Below are 13,562 nucleotides of genomic sequence, written 5' to 3' on the forward strand. Positions count from 1 at the left end.
GGCGGTGACCCACAGTGATTCGGCCGCCGCGCCGGGGGGTGGGGGGGCTGCGCGGGACTCTTTTCTTTCAGACTGACCGCGGGGCTGCTGGGGAGCATGTCGACCCCGGCCCGGAGGAGGCTTATGCGGGATTTCAAGCGGTAAGCGCCTTCATTTTCGCCTGAATGACGACTCCTCCCCAAAGCTACGGGGCTAGGGTGGGGATCCGGGACACCTTCCCCTCTTGACCCTAAGAGGGCTGCTGTGGGCCCAGGGGGACAGACGGTAGCCCAGTTCTAGCCCCGTTTTAGCACTCTCTTCTCCTTGGTTGTTCACTTGTCCTACGTAAGAAATTTTGATACTTCCTCACCACCACCCTACCCCCACAAAAAAGTAAAAAGATGGCTATGGTCTGTCCTACGATTCCTTGCTGCCCACTGCGGCCAGTTGCCTGATACCTCGCCCTAGCTTTCAAATCTCATCCTTCGCCTCTGCACCCTGCGGTGCCTCTTCTCTCTGCCCTAAGAGCGAGCCCTTGCAGAAGCCTTTCCACCGCTAGCTACACCAATCAGCTTTGTTCGATGGCCTTGCAGTCTTCTCCGACTGCCAGGGTTGGGGCCAACCCCCGCCTCCCTCCCCATTCTTTCTGCAGTGAGGGTGGGGTCTGATGCGCGAGGGCCGGAGGTTGTTAACCCATCCTCCGAAACCCGACTCTTCCCCCCCCCCTCCCCCCCCGCCCGCCTGAAAGGACCTTGAGAACTGGCTTAGAGGGCTGGGACTCGGGCTGGCAAACCCGGCTGCCAATGCTTTCTGGAACTCAGCTCTGTAGCCTAGTGTATAAAGACCTATCTATAGCCTCCAAAGTCTGGAAAAATGCCTTCCTGGAGGCTGGCGCTAACCTGATACTCCCTGAGCCTCCTTTGTAAAATAGGGTTTTGTTAGATGTTAGGGTTGATGATGAGGAAGTGACTTTTTTCCCCCCAGTTGTTTTACTTTGAATGCTTACAGGTACGAAGAAGAAAATAACCAAGAAAACTTAGCGTTACGCTCCCATGCTCATTTTTAGGTGGTGGTCTAGGGAGACCTGCCCTGCTTAAGAGAAAAAATGCAGTGTAAAAACTTGGATTGGCTTATCAGGAAGTAACCTCTCAACTTCATTGTAAACCTTTAAATGAAGCACTTGGAGGCCATTGTTTCGGGCTTTGCCCAGTTTGGCCTTGAGTGTATTGGTAACTTAGCCTTTATCTTTGGTGGGCGATGTCACACGCAGCGTATCTTCCAAGGGTTCTCTTCGTCATGGCTTGTATTGCTTGAGGTTGACTAAAAGCCATTTTGGGGGGGCTAATTCCAAGAATCATACCACATGACGGTGTATTTATGTGTGTATATATGTGTGTGTATATATATATATATATTTAGTGTCGCGTTTACTTTTTTTTTCCCCGAGATGACAGTTTTAAAAGGAGATACTCCTTTTGGTGCAAAACTCGGTTTCTACAGCTTGAAACCATGAGTGAAATTCCAATAATAAAATTTCAAGATTCCTGGCCTTTGGTACCCTGGTTTTTCATTGCAGTTCTCTGCTTAATTCTGAGTTGTGTGCTTGGCACCTTCGGTAGTTTTCCAAGGGTCTTCGTTTGCAAGAATTTGTGACAGGTGTTGGAAGATAGCTCTGTATATGGGCGCATGATCTGAGAGAGAAAATGCAGTATTGGTGCAGAGCTTTTAAAATAGGGACTGAGGGAAAACCTAGCCAGAGCTTTGCTTACTCTAAAAGCTACTGCTAACTAAAGCAAATGGAATAAAGTAGTTCTACTCCCCCAAACTAGTTTGCTGATTAAACTGGATGCAAGTGTTTTTCAGTCATTTAATGTTTACACTGAGCTGGGGTCTTTATATTTTGTTTGGGGGAGAGTTTTTTTGTTGGCCGTGTTGCCCAAGTAGCTTTGGTTAGGACTCACACAGCCTTTGAGAGTTTACAGTAGCAAAGTTGATGGTTGAGTAAATAGTGTTTTTTTGCACTTGAGGTTTTTCCTTTGTTGTTATTGTTTAAAGTAGTTCTTGAACAGATATCTTAACCTTGGTGATATTTGAAGAGGGATGACTCCCAAGCCATTTAAAGTGGTATGGTTTATTCCAGCTCAGCACAGCAAGAAAATGGATTTAGTTTGTTTCTCAAAGTAGATGGTTCAAAGATGTTTGATTGGCCTTCTTAGTGGCCTTAATGTTCAAGTTTTAAAATTTCTATTCTGGATTTCTAGATTGCAAGAGGACCCACCTGTGGGTGTCAGTGGCGCACCATCTGAAAACAACATCATGCAGTGGAATGCAGTTATATTTGGGTGAGTTGAAAGAAATAACAAATGGTAGGTAAGGTGATTCTTTTAAGAAAATTGAATGTATAACAGCTAGGAAAGGAAACTGAGGGATGAGGAATCTTACAGAAACTGTAAGATTAAAAAAAATTCTGATAAAGACTTTTGGCAGTCATATAAAATTTGATTTTATAATCAATGGGTTTTATTTGATAAAAATATCATTTGAGACTACAGGAGAATGATAAGTTAGTTTGTACAAAATGTGCCAAGCAAATGCTTAGTATGCATTCTACTAGAACTGTAAAAAGAGTAGGAACCAAAAATATTGATAACTTCCACCATAGTAAGAATTTAAATAAAAAGTGTTTCACAGCTTAATGTGAAATAACTGAATGGAGCCTTTCAAGGTGCAGTCTTATATTTTACATATAGTATATATTGCATGTAGGCTTATTTGCATAAGAGCATTATTTCTTCATGCTCTTTCTTTGGTTTTCCTGAGCTGGATTTTATTTTCTTTCACTCTTTAAAAAAATTTAATTTTCTTTATTATTTTTTGCTGTGTGTGGACTATCTCTAGTTACAGTGCCCTGACTTCTCATTGCAGTGGCTTCTCTTGTTGCAGAGCGAGGCCTTCAAGCTCGGTAGTCGCAGCACACGGGCTCAGTAGTTGTGGCATGAGGGCCCTAGAGGGCACGGGTTCAGTAGCTGTGGTCCGTGGGCTTAGTTGCTCCTCTACTTGTGGGACCGTCCCAGACCAGGGATCGAACCTGTGTCTCCTGCGTTGACAAGTGGATTCTTGACTTCTGGACCTCCAGGGAAATCTCTTGTTGCTCTTTTTATACTAGGGTTTTGCACTAAAACTTAAAAGGAACACTTCTGTAAACAGAATTCTGAATTGCCATTGACTCCATTTTAAGAGTCTACATTAAAAATTAGTGGGGAAAATGAGTGTAGTTCACCCTTCGAAAGTAAAGTCGTATTAAATCAGGCCGTTAGCATGCTTCTTTGAGATCTTGAATGTACCTTGCAAATAATAATTAAACCTTACCAACCCAGCTTTGTAAAGCAATTAAAAAAACAAACTTAAAAAAAAAATTTTAAAAGTAAACTTCAGGTTGCTGCTTAGGAAAGATGAGATAGGGATATGGTACAATGAAAAGACGTGGACAAAAGAAACTGGCATTCTTGGTGACATCAGATAAATTTAGTTGGGTTGAACAAAGAGCTATTTCTCTTTTGAAAAGCAGGATACTTTGGTATCATAATTATCTTAAACTAAAGGGTATTGACTTCCATTTCATTGATACATATTGAAAATAGGAATTTTTCTGTTAATATATTTACAAAAGGATTGATATTTATGAACTGAATTTTTTCTGTGCTAAATTTATGACAAGTTTCTTTTGTTTTTTGTGAAACCATTCTAAAAGGAAAACTTGGAAAATGAAAGTTACCATTTATGTCTTGCGTTTGTTGTTGTTAGTTGCTCAGTTGTGTCTGACTCTTTGTGACCCCATGGTCTATAGCCCGCCAGGCTCCACTGTCCATGGAATTCTCCAGGCAAGGATACTGGAGTGGTTAGCCATTCCCTTCTCCAGGGACTCTTCCCAACCCAGGTATCCAACCTGGGTCTCCCGCATTGCAGGCAGATTCTTTACTGTCTGAGCCACCAAGGAAACCCCTTTTATGTGTATATAAATAAAAATCCAGGGCTAAGGTGATATTAACAATAAATAATCCACCAATTATCGGAATGAGCTCCTCTTTCTCTTGTTTGAGTTTATCCTCTCCACTCTTTGAAAATCAGGAAAAAGCAGAAAGAAAAACTTTTTTTAATCATAAATCTTCTTGTTTTCAGACCAGAAGGGACACCCTTTGAAGATGGTAAGTCATTCTCAATATGTTTTCTATAGTGTTAAGAAGCTTCTTTTTAGTAGAAAATTATAACACCAATCTATCTAGTTAAGGCTATTTTCTATTAATAGATCGGATTAAAACTAAATAATGCTACTGAGAATTTATAGTTTACAAAGAACTTTCTTCCCATGTCAGCTTGATCACCTTCATTGCTAGTTCTTCTGTTACTTTTGTATTGGCTCTTGAACTCTAGGCCTACGTGGTGGGGTCTACATTGAGAATAGTTTTAAATTTAAATGACCTCATAGCATGCTAAAGGTGTCCCTGAGGTAAACATCAGAGGAGTATTTATCATGCATTTTTAACTTTATATATGTTGATCAGTGCTCTTAATTGTGTGTAACTGCCAGTAGATTGACTTAACAGCTATCTTTTGACACCTGTAAATAGTTAGCATTCTACAGAATCTTTTGCATCTTAAATTCAGTATTTAACCAAGAGCCAGAAAAATGGAAAACTTGTTCTAATGTGTACTTAGAGTTGAACTTATTAAATTGATTTTAACCAGATACTTAAAGTTTTCCCTAATACAGCATGAATTTTTAAAATGTGTTAAATAGATTTGTCTTAGTTTATCACAGTGGCTCCAGAATTAACCCATCAAGGTTATTTACACAAATAATGATTGCAGAAGTATTTTTAAGGAGAAAACCTGAATGTTCAGTAGGAGAAATGGTTAAGCAAATTATTAAATATCTAGACTGTAGAGTATTATGTACCTATTAAAGAATAAGGTAGATCTGATTGTATGTCTGAGGAGACAAAAAAGTTGTAGAATGTATGTTACAATACCGCAGTTTTACTGACTAGCATACATGCCTGTGTGTGTGTGTGTTTAAAGGCTTGTATACCATACTGCTATCAGTGGTTACCTCTAGATGGTGGGGGAGGGGTAAGGAGTTGAAGAAAGGTACTCAAGGGGTTCTGCTTTTTACTCTGTACCAAGGATTCTCAAGGGTGGTCCACAAGCTCTTTAAGTTTCCTGAGACCTTTTCAGGGGTTTCCTGTGATCAAAACTGTCTTCATAGCAATAGTAAGGCTTTTCTTTTCCTACCTTTTATGTTGTATTAGCATAGCACTGATGGTACAAAAGCATTAGTGACTAAAACTGGCCCTAAGCAATTTAGTGCCTTGGCACATACCAAGACAGTGGCACCAAACTGTGCTTGGAGTCGTATTTTTTGCATTTTTTTAATACAAGATGTCAGTTTCACTTTAAAATGTTTTGATGAAAAAGTGGGAATTACTAATATTGCTAAATTCTGACCATTGAGTATGCTGCTTTCTGATATTCTGCTTGATGAAGTTGGAAGTATGCATACAGCACTTCTCTTGCATACCAGTTTGATGGTTGGAGGGAAAGCAGTTTCTGCGGTTGTTTGAGTTACAACTTGAATTACTGCTTTTTTCATGGAACATTTTTACTTGAAAGAATGACTGGCAAACTTTGGTTATTTAGATTTGAGTATGTATTTGGTTGCCATATTCTTAGTGAAAGTGTTAGTTGCTCAGTCATGTCTGACTCTTGGTGACTCCATGGACTATGGCTCGCCAGGCTCCTCTGTCCATGGAATTCTCTAGGCAAGAAAACTGGAATGGATAGCCATTCCCTTTTCCAGGGATCAAACCTGGGTATCCCACATTGCAGGCAGATTCTTTACTATCGGAGCCACCAGGGAAGATTTTAAATTAAGTTGAGGAAAGTGACTGACAGGATTTGTTGCTGCTGATAAAATTATGGTTTCCCAATACTTTTTTCTCTGATGAGATTAGTAGATGGTATTACGGTTGTGACTTTGTTTTTGATGGTGTATATCTTTCTCTCTAGTCACTAAGTCATGTCCGACTCTTGTGACCCCATGTACTGTAGCCTGCCAGGCTCCTCTGTCCTTGGTGTTCTCCAAGCAAGAATACTGGAGTGGGTTGCCATTTCCTTCTCCAAGGGATCTTCCCGACCCAGGAATTAAACCTAGGTCTCCTGCATTGCAGGCAGATTCTTGACTGACTGAGCTATGAGGGAAGCCCTGGTGTATATAGATACATATCAAATGAAATATGGCAACATTTAGATGATTTAGATAACTCAGTGAACTGGTATTTTCCAAATGGCCATTGTGTTAGGAAATTATGGATGGATAAAAGATACATGCAATGTGCATTAGTCATTAATATAAATGATGCAAAAAGTTTATATGGCTTCAAATTTTATGTTGTAGCTAATCTTTAAAAACTTTACCATTTCTTCTATGTAATATCAAAAAAGAATATCTACCTTTATCTGAAAAGGCTACGAAAATACTCCTTCCTTTTTCCTTTACATATATGGAAGAGGCCTGATTTTCTTCATGTATCTCAACCAGAACAGCATGTTGCAACAGATTGAATGCAGAGGCAGCTGAGAGAATGCAGCTGTTTTCTATTAAGCTAATCATTAAAGAGATTTGCAGATGAACAGTGCTACACTTCTCACTAACTTGGTGGAGGAAATATAGTTATTTTCATTAAATGTTACTTAGGTTAATGTGTAATGAATTTATAGTTGTTAAGTATTTTAAGATTTCTTTGAGTAATCATTTCTAATACAACAGATATCAATAGTGATAGCACATGGTGTGCTGGAGACAGTTTATACCAATTATGAGAATGGATTGTTTAAAAATTAGGGGAATTTTTTTTTAAATTAATTTTTGGTGGAAATGCCATAAAATGGTGTGCTGTTGCATGCATCTCTTCCCATCTTCATGTTCAGTGACTTCACATTCGAAGCTTGGTGTGATTGGGAGTAAGAGTATAAAGGGGTCCAGAGATCCCATAAATATGAAGAAAGCAAGCTTAAAGCTGTTTTTTATTTGTGTTTACATGAAATGTTTACATTGTACATTTTGTAATGAAGGAAAATTAAAAGTAAGTGTAAAATATATATAACATTAGGTATTAAAAATATATTAGGTTATAAGGCTCTCTTTGCTAATGAACTATAAATTTCATAGAACCTCTTAATATATCAGAACGTGAGTTAAATATCACCTTTGATTTTGTTTGTATCTTTGGCCTCCCTAATCCCAAATTTCCAAACAACAAAAAATTTAAAGAGGTAGAGGTTATATATTGAATATATGAGCAATGAAAATAGTGTTAAATATTTTACTAAATACATGTCTTTGATCTTGGTAGACTGAAGTCATGAGTTTAGAATTTAGGTTGAGAAAGTGTGTTTTTTTGTTTTTGTTTTTTTTTAATTGAATTGATAAATAAGGAGAGAAGCTTGTGGAGACATCTTGAATGGTTTAAACTTTTATTGACTTCATTAGGAATAGGCTTCAACTTACTGAGTAAGCCCACAGTGGGTAATTGGAGCGCCTATGGAGCCTTCAGGTATATTTCCTCAAAGTGAAACGTCTCTGGATAGTGTATAAACACAAAAGGAGTCCAGAATGACAAACATAAAACTATATATTAATGGTGGCTGTGTCTGCTTAAATAGATTTGTAATTTGAGTTGAGAGTTCTTTGTACACTGAACAGATTGACTTTGTTACAAATACATAATTTTTTTTCTAATGCCTGTCTCTTGACCAGCAAATAATGATTTAGGCTGACCAAAATGTACCATATTGGTTTATAACCAACAGTAGACAGTTACACTAATGCTTAACTGATTCTTGACTTAAATGTTGGGAACAGAAAAAGACTTTTTCACATTAGTGGTCATACCCTCCAGTCTGAGTCCTTTGTCATATAGCTCCTCTCAAAATCATTTGGCACCTCCTTCTAAGTTATGGTAAATTAACTGTAGTTACTCTAATGTGCATTTAAAAGTTTGGTAACTAGGGCAAAATTGCCTGCCAAAAATATGACAGTTAATGTTCTTACCAGTAGTATATGTTAAGTGCTTGTACCCCCAAATGCTTGCCAGTGTTGTATATTATCAATACATAAATAGAAATATATTTAGTATGTTTTATATGCTAAACCAAAATTAACATTAATTTTTGTGTGGTTGTGCAAAAGCCAGCATGGGGTTGGGAATTAATTGGTGACAAGATAGAAAAGTTATGCTTGTCATTACTGTAATTATTTTGGTTTGTTTTCTATCTAGGTACTTTTAAACTAGTAATAGAATTTTCTGAAGAATATCCAAATAAGCCGCCAACTGTTAGGTTTTTATCCAAAATGTTTCATCCAAATGGTAAGTAGCATTTTATTAGCTTTTGCAAATGATAGGAGGAAGAAAGAGTTGTTTCATCCTTTTAGCTGTTGCCTATGCTTTTCATTATTAGGGCCCACCTCTCAATGTTGCTTCCATGTCAGTATTAACCATACTTTTTAGTCTGGAATCTTACCAAGGTTCCTGATTTGAGGGAAGTTTTATTAACTTCTGATCTTTAAAAGTAATATCTATTTATTTGTCAGAATGTGAAAGATACTAAAAAGAATTTGTAGCTTAAAGTTTAGCTGTAAAACTACAAACAAATGTTCAAAATTGAGATCATGTTATATGTAAAATTAAGGAAATATCCTTTTTCTTTTTTTTTTGGCTGATCGTGTGGCGTGTCAGATCTTAGTTCCCTAACCAGGGATGGAACCTGTGCCCCCTGCATAGGGAGGGTGGAGTCTCAACCACTGGATCACCAGGGAGGTCCTTTGTTTATTTTTGTTAACCCTCCATATTGATAGCATGGTTTCCCTTTTTTCCCACTATGAGTGGAAAACTTCATTTAGTTAACTTCCTGGTTTACTTTTTTTTTTTTTAATCTTTATTATTAAAAGATTCATATACTTGCTATTTACCCATTTAAGTTGTACAATTCAGTGGTTTTTAGTACCTTGACTGAGTTGTACAGTCATCACCATAATCAATTTTAGAACATTTTTATCACTCTCCCCAAAAAATCCCATTCCTGTTAGCAGTCCCTCCCCATCCCTATCCCCTTGCCTCCCAGCCATAGGCAACCACTGGTTTATTTTCTCTATGTAGGTTTGCTTATTCTGGACATTACATATAAATGGAGTCATATATGTGTCATATAATGTATGTGATCCTTTGTAATTGATTTCTTTCAGCTGCCTAGTTTTCAGGTTCATCTCGTAACACGTAACTGTACTTCATTTTATTGCTGAGTTATAATCCATTGTATGAATAGACTACATTTGGTTTATCAGTTGATGGATGTTCGGTTTCTAATTTACTTTTGTATTACTTCTCAAAAATAGTTACTACTTCAAAACTTTAAAATCATTTTGCATTTTTATGGGTTTTACAGAGGTGATGATTTTTGCTTTGAACTTGCTATGTTTGATGTTCTGTGGAGTACACAGTATGCAGTTGGCTATGCTGCTTTTAAAGCTGAGAGTTAAATCTGGTCTGACGCTAACAATTGGAAATACCTAGCACATAGACAGTAATTGAGGCCATGAATAAAGTTGCCCCCAGAGGTTGTGTAAAGGGTATAAGATGGAAGAAGACCAAGGATAGAGTCCTGAAGAATGACAGTATTAAGTGTAATTTACCTCCTCTCCCCAAAAAGGCCTCACTTCCTCCTGTTTCGATGTAGAGTGATCAGACTTGTTCTGTGAAGCTTTCCACAATTTGATAGTATCAGTAACATTCAAATGCACGTATTCTTTGTCAACACAGTGATTCTATTTTTGTAAATTTATTGTACATATACATAATCTGGCAAGTGGATAAAAATTTATGTTCATTGTTTGTATTCTCACATAACCAATTCAAGAAGGGGAAAAATCCACTCTCAAATATTAAACTTTTAAAATAGTAATCACTTGATTCTTATTTTTATTATGAGAGGAATGCATACTTATTGGAAAAACAAATCAAAGTACAAGTGAAGGTAAATAAGATCCTTCATAATCCTACTATTTACAGATATCTACATTTTGGCATTGAGTCTTACAAATGTTTCTGTGACTGCCTGTACTTCAAATTAAAGTATTTGTAAATGATTCTTTATAAGAAATGGAATTATAATAGTAATTGGAAACTTATTAATGTAATATATTAGGGATGTCATTCTATGTTAATTAACATATGGTAGACGTGTATCATTTCTGGCAGCAGTATTGGTATGTGCCATTAATAATGTACTGTTACTTAGCCAGTCCCCTCACTGTGGACCACAAATCATTTCCAGGTTTTCACTTCTGTAAAGAGTATTATAGAGAACATGCTGTAAATAAAACTTTGCATGTGCACTTTTAAAGTAGAATTGCTATTTCAAAAAATTAGCCCCCCAGCCAAGAGCTTTATTTAGGAATATTTAGAAGTGTGGAATTTAAACAGATTTGTTATATGTTATGTGCTGAAAAAATTGAACTGTCACTCAGCCTCCTCATCAAAAGATATGTTGTAAACAGTCCTTAGTTTGAGACTGATTTTCCTGTGAGACAGAAAGTTTTAGTTATTAACCAATGTTCAAGGCTTCTGACTGACCAAGCATTCTGTTTGTGGTAAAAAAAAAAAAAATTACTGTTTAATTATTAGATATGACCAAGTTAACATGTAACCAATTTTAGTGTTGTCTTTGCAGTGTATGCTGATGGTAGCATATGTTTAGATATCCTTCAGAATAGATGGAGTCCAACATACGATGTATCTTCTATCTTAACATCAATTCAGGTAAGCATGTTAGAATGCATCTTAATTTTTCAAGATTCTGTGGCATATAATTGACTCTTTTAGGATTAGTTTAAAGGCCAGGTGAGCAAACTGACCTTCCCAACGCTAAGGTTACCAGTGGCAGACCTCATACAGATTCCTCAGGATTTTCATACAACTGATCTGCTTTCTCATTAGTGATCATGTTGGATCAAATCCACGATCATTTTCCTGATAAAATTAAAGTATAAATTGTTCTCACAGATCAAGTGATTTTGTTTTGTTTCTTTGGTTTGGGGGTTCTTTTTTTTTTTTTTAATTTTTCGCTGCATCTTGCAGCCTTGGGGTCTTAGTTCCCCAACCAAAGACAGAACTCGTGCCCCCTGTGGTGCAAGTGCAGAGTCATAACCACTGGACCACCAGGAAATTCCCTCACCAGTCAAATATTATTCATGCCTAGAAAGTATAGCCCGGAGAAGGCAATGGCACCCCACTCCAGTACTCTTGCCTGGAAAATCCCATGGATGGAGGAGCCTGGTAGGCTGCAGTCCATGGGGTCGCTGAGGGTTGGACACGACTGAGCGACTTCACTTTCACTTTTCACTTTCACGCATTGGAGAAGGAAATGGCAACTCGCTCCAGTGTTCTTGCCTGGAAAATCCCAGGGACGGTGGAGCCTGATGGGCTGCTGTCATGGGGTCGCACAGAGTTGGACACGACTGAAGCGACTTAGCAGCAGCAGCAGCAGAAAGCATAGCCAGAGGTTATGGAGAAAGATGAAAAAATCTTGGGAGAGAGAAAGATAATTGTTTAGTAAAAACATAGGGACCTTAAGAAACTGCAGTGCAGAAAAGCATCATTTTGCCCCATCCAAGAAAGGCTATTTCAAAGGAAAGTAATGTAACTTCCAACCAAAGCACTCTGGCAGAATATTTCAGAGTTGACCTTGAATGACAGTTCAGGAGGAAGGTTTGGGGTGGAGTCAAATTTTAGTTACATGGATTTGAGAGGAACAGATGTGATATTTTGGTTTGTGGCCTTCAAGTTTTTTCTGTCACACTTCTGCTTTAATTTGAGTCATAAACAGTATTTTCAGCCTTCCTGTTATTAATATATTCCCTTGCTGCTAGGTGTATATGTTTTGTTGATTAAAGGAAATAAGGTATACTACCCAACTTACTGCCAGGAATTTGCAAACCTATCACAATAATAGAGTTTAACTTTGGAAAATGTTAGTTGCTGAGCTATTTTGTAGACATTGTATATTAACCAAATCAAATATGCTGAAGAATATTTGTTCTTTTCCAGTTTCTTTGAAATTAGAGGTCTTAAGGCAATTGAGAGCTATCTGTTTTGAAAACTGAAGTTTGTAGCAATAGGAAACTTCTTACTGTGTTTAGATCTGAAAATACATGAGACATACTAATTTCTTTCTTCTTTAAGTAATTTGTTTTCTATCACTTTTGTGCTCCATATCTGACCATGTTAATATAAAAAATAACTCTACATATGTGTTTTTTCTTTTGTCTTTCCTTCTAGTCTCTGCTGGATGAACCGAATCCAAATAGTCCAGCCAATAGTCAGGCAGCACAGCTTTATCAGGAAAACAAACGAGAATATGAGAAAAGAGTTTCGGCCATTGTTGAACAAAGCTGGAATGATTCATAATAGACAACTGGTCTGTTAATCTTTTTCATCATTGTTGTGTATAATTTACCTCTCAGTAGAAAGGCTAACAAATTTTAAGTGCCACAGGTTTTAAGGATTCTGCAGAAAAAAAGTCCTTCAGTTTAGAACCTACAAAAGCTTGTGTATCTTGATTAATGTACTTTTTATTGCATGGTGTGAACTAAGTTATTGCTTACATAAATTTGTAATATATCCTGTTTGTATTTTTTTCCAAGTGTATAATGTTGGTGTGGAGTTTTCATGACAGAATATACACATTTTGTAAATCTGTACTTTTTTCAAATATTGAATGCCTTATTTTTGAATTCTTTAGATTTTTAAATTGGAGAAAAGCACTTAAAGTTTTTTATATATGAATATTACATGTAAAGCTGTTAAAATACATACTTCAGTGCAAGAGACTTTGTCACTTGTTTCCTTATCTAAGTAGGAGGGGTTAATAAGTCTCTAGCTCTCTATCAATTGATAGTTTCATTTCCAATTTCAAAAGAACAGATTTATATTTTATCAAGAAATTCAGATTTGATTCTAGATACCAATTACAATCTCAAACTTTATTTTGAATGTACCTTTATTAGTTTTAGTTGAGCAATTATAACTGGTTTGATTCTGTCCAACTCTGTATTTAGGCCACTTATTACTGTTTCTTCATGCACTACTTACTGTTAAACTGCACCCTTTGATTTCACAATTTGCACCTCTACCATGGGGTATTGGCACCTCTACCTTGAGCAGAGAGCTTATGCAACTTACTTTGCTGCTTGATAATACTTTACAAGATTTTTGATAATGAAGAAAGTAAAACGATCAACATTAAACAAAAATCCATGCCCTACAATTAACAATATAAGAATTTGTTGCATTGGTTTGAACAAGGCAGATATTTGGAAGGAATCTTAGTGTAATTTAAATATTTGAAAACTGCCTTTTAATGCAATTGCCTATCTGTTTGTTCTGGAAAAATGTTTTAATACCAGGGCCTGTTGAGTTGCTTTCTCTTGTGGAGATTTTTTTTTTTAATCTCCTAAATTGTATAAAAGC

The 13,562-nt window shown here is 37.0% G+C and overlaps 1 protein-coding gene across 1 annotated transcript; it reads left to right on the forward strand.

Moving 5' to 3' along the window:
* Positions 1 to 13: 13 nt before the first annotated feature.
* UBE2B (ubiquitin conjugating enzyme E2 B) lies at positions 14 to 12,632 on the forward strand. Its single transcript, NM_001037459.2, is given in 6 exon segments — positions 14 to 140; positions 2,241 to 2,321; positions 4,159 to 4,184; positions 8,316 to 8,405; positions 10,765 to 10,853; positions 12,372 to 12,632. Coding segments are annotated over 6 exon segments (459 nt in total). The 5' UTR covers positions 14 to 96; the 3' UTR covers positions 12,501 to 12,632.
* Positions 12,633 to 13,562: the final 930 nt, after the last annotated feature.

Source organism: Bos taurus, chromosome 7 (assembly GCF_002263795.3).
Source record: "Bos taurus isolate L1 Dominette 01449 registration number 42190680 breed Hereford chromosome 7, ARS-UCD2.0, whole genome shotgun sequence".
Taxonomy (NCBI): Eukaryota; Metazoa; Chordata; class Mammalia; order Artiodactyla; family Bovidae; genus Bos; species Bos taurus.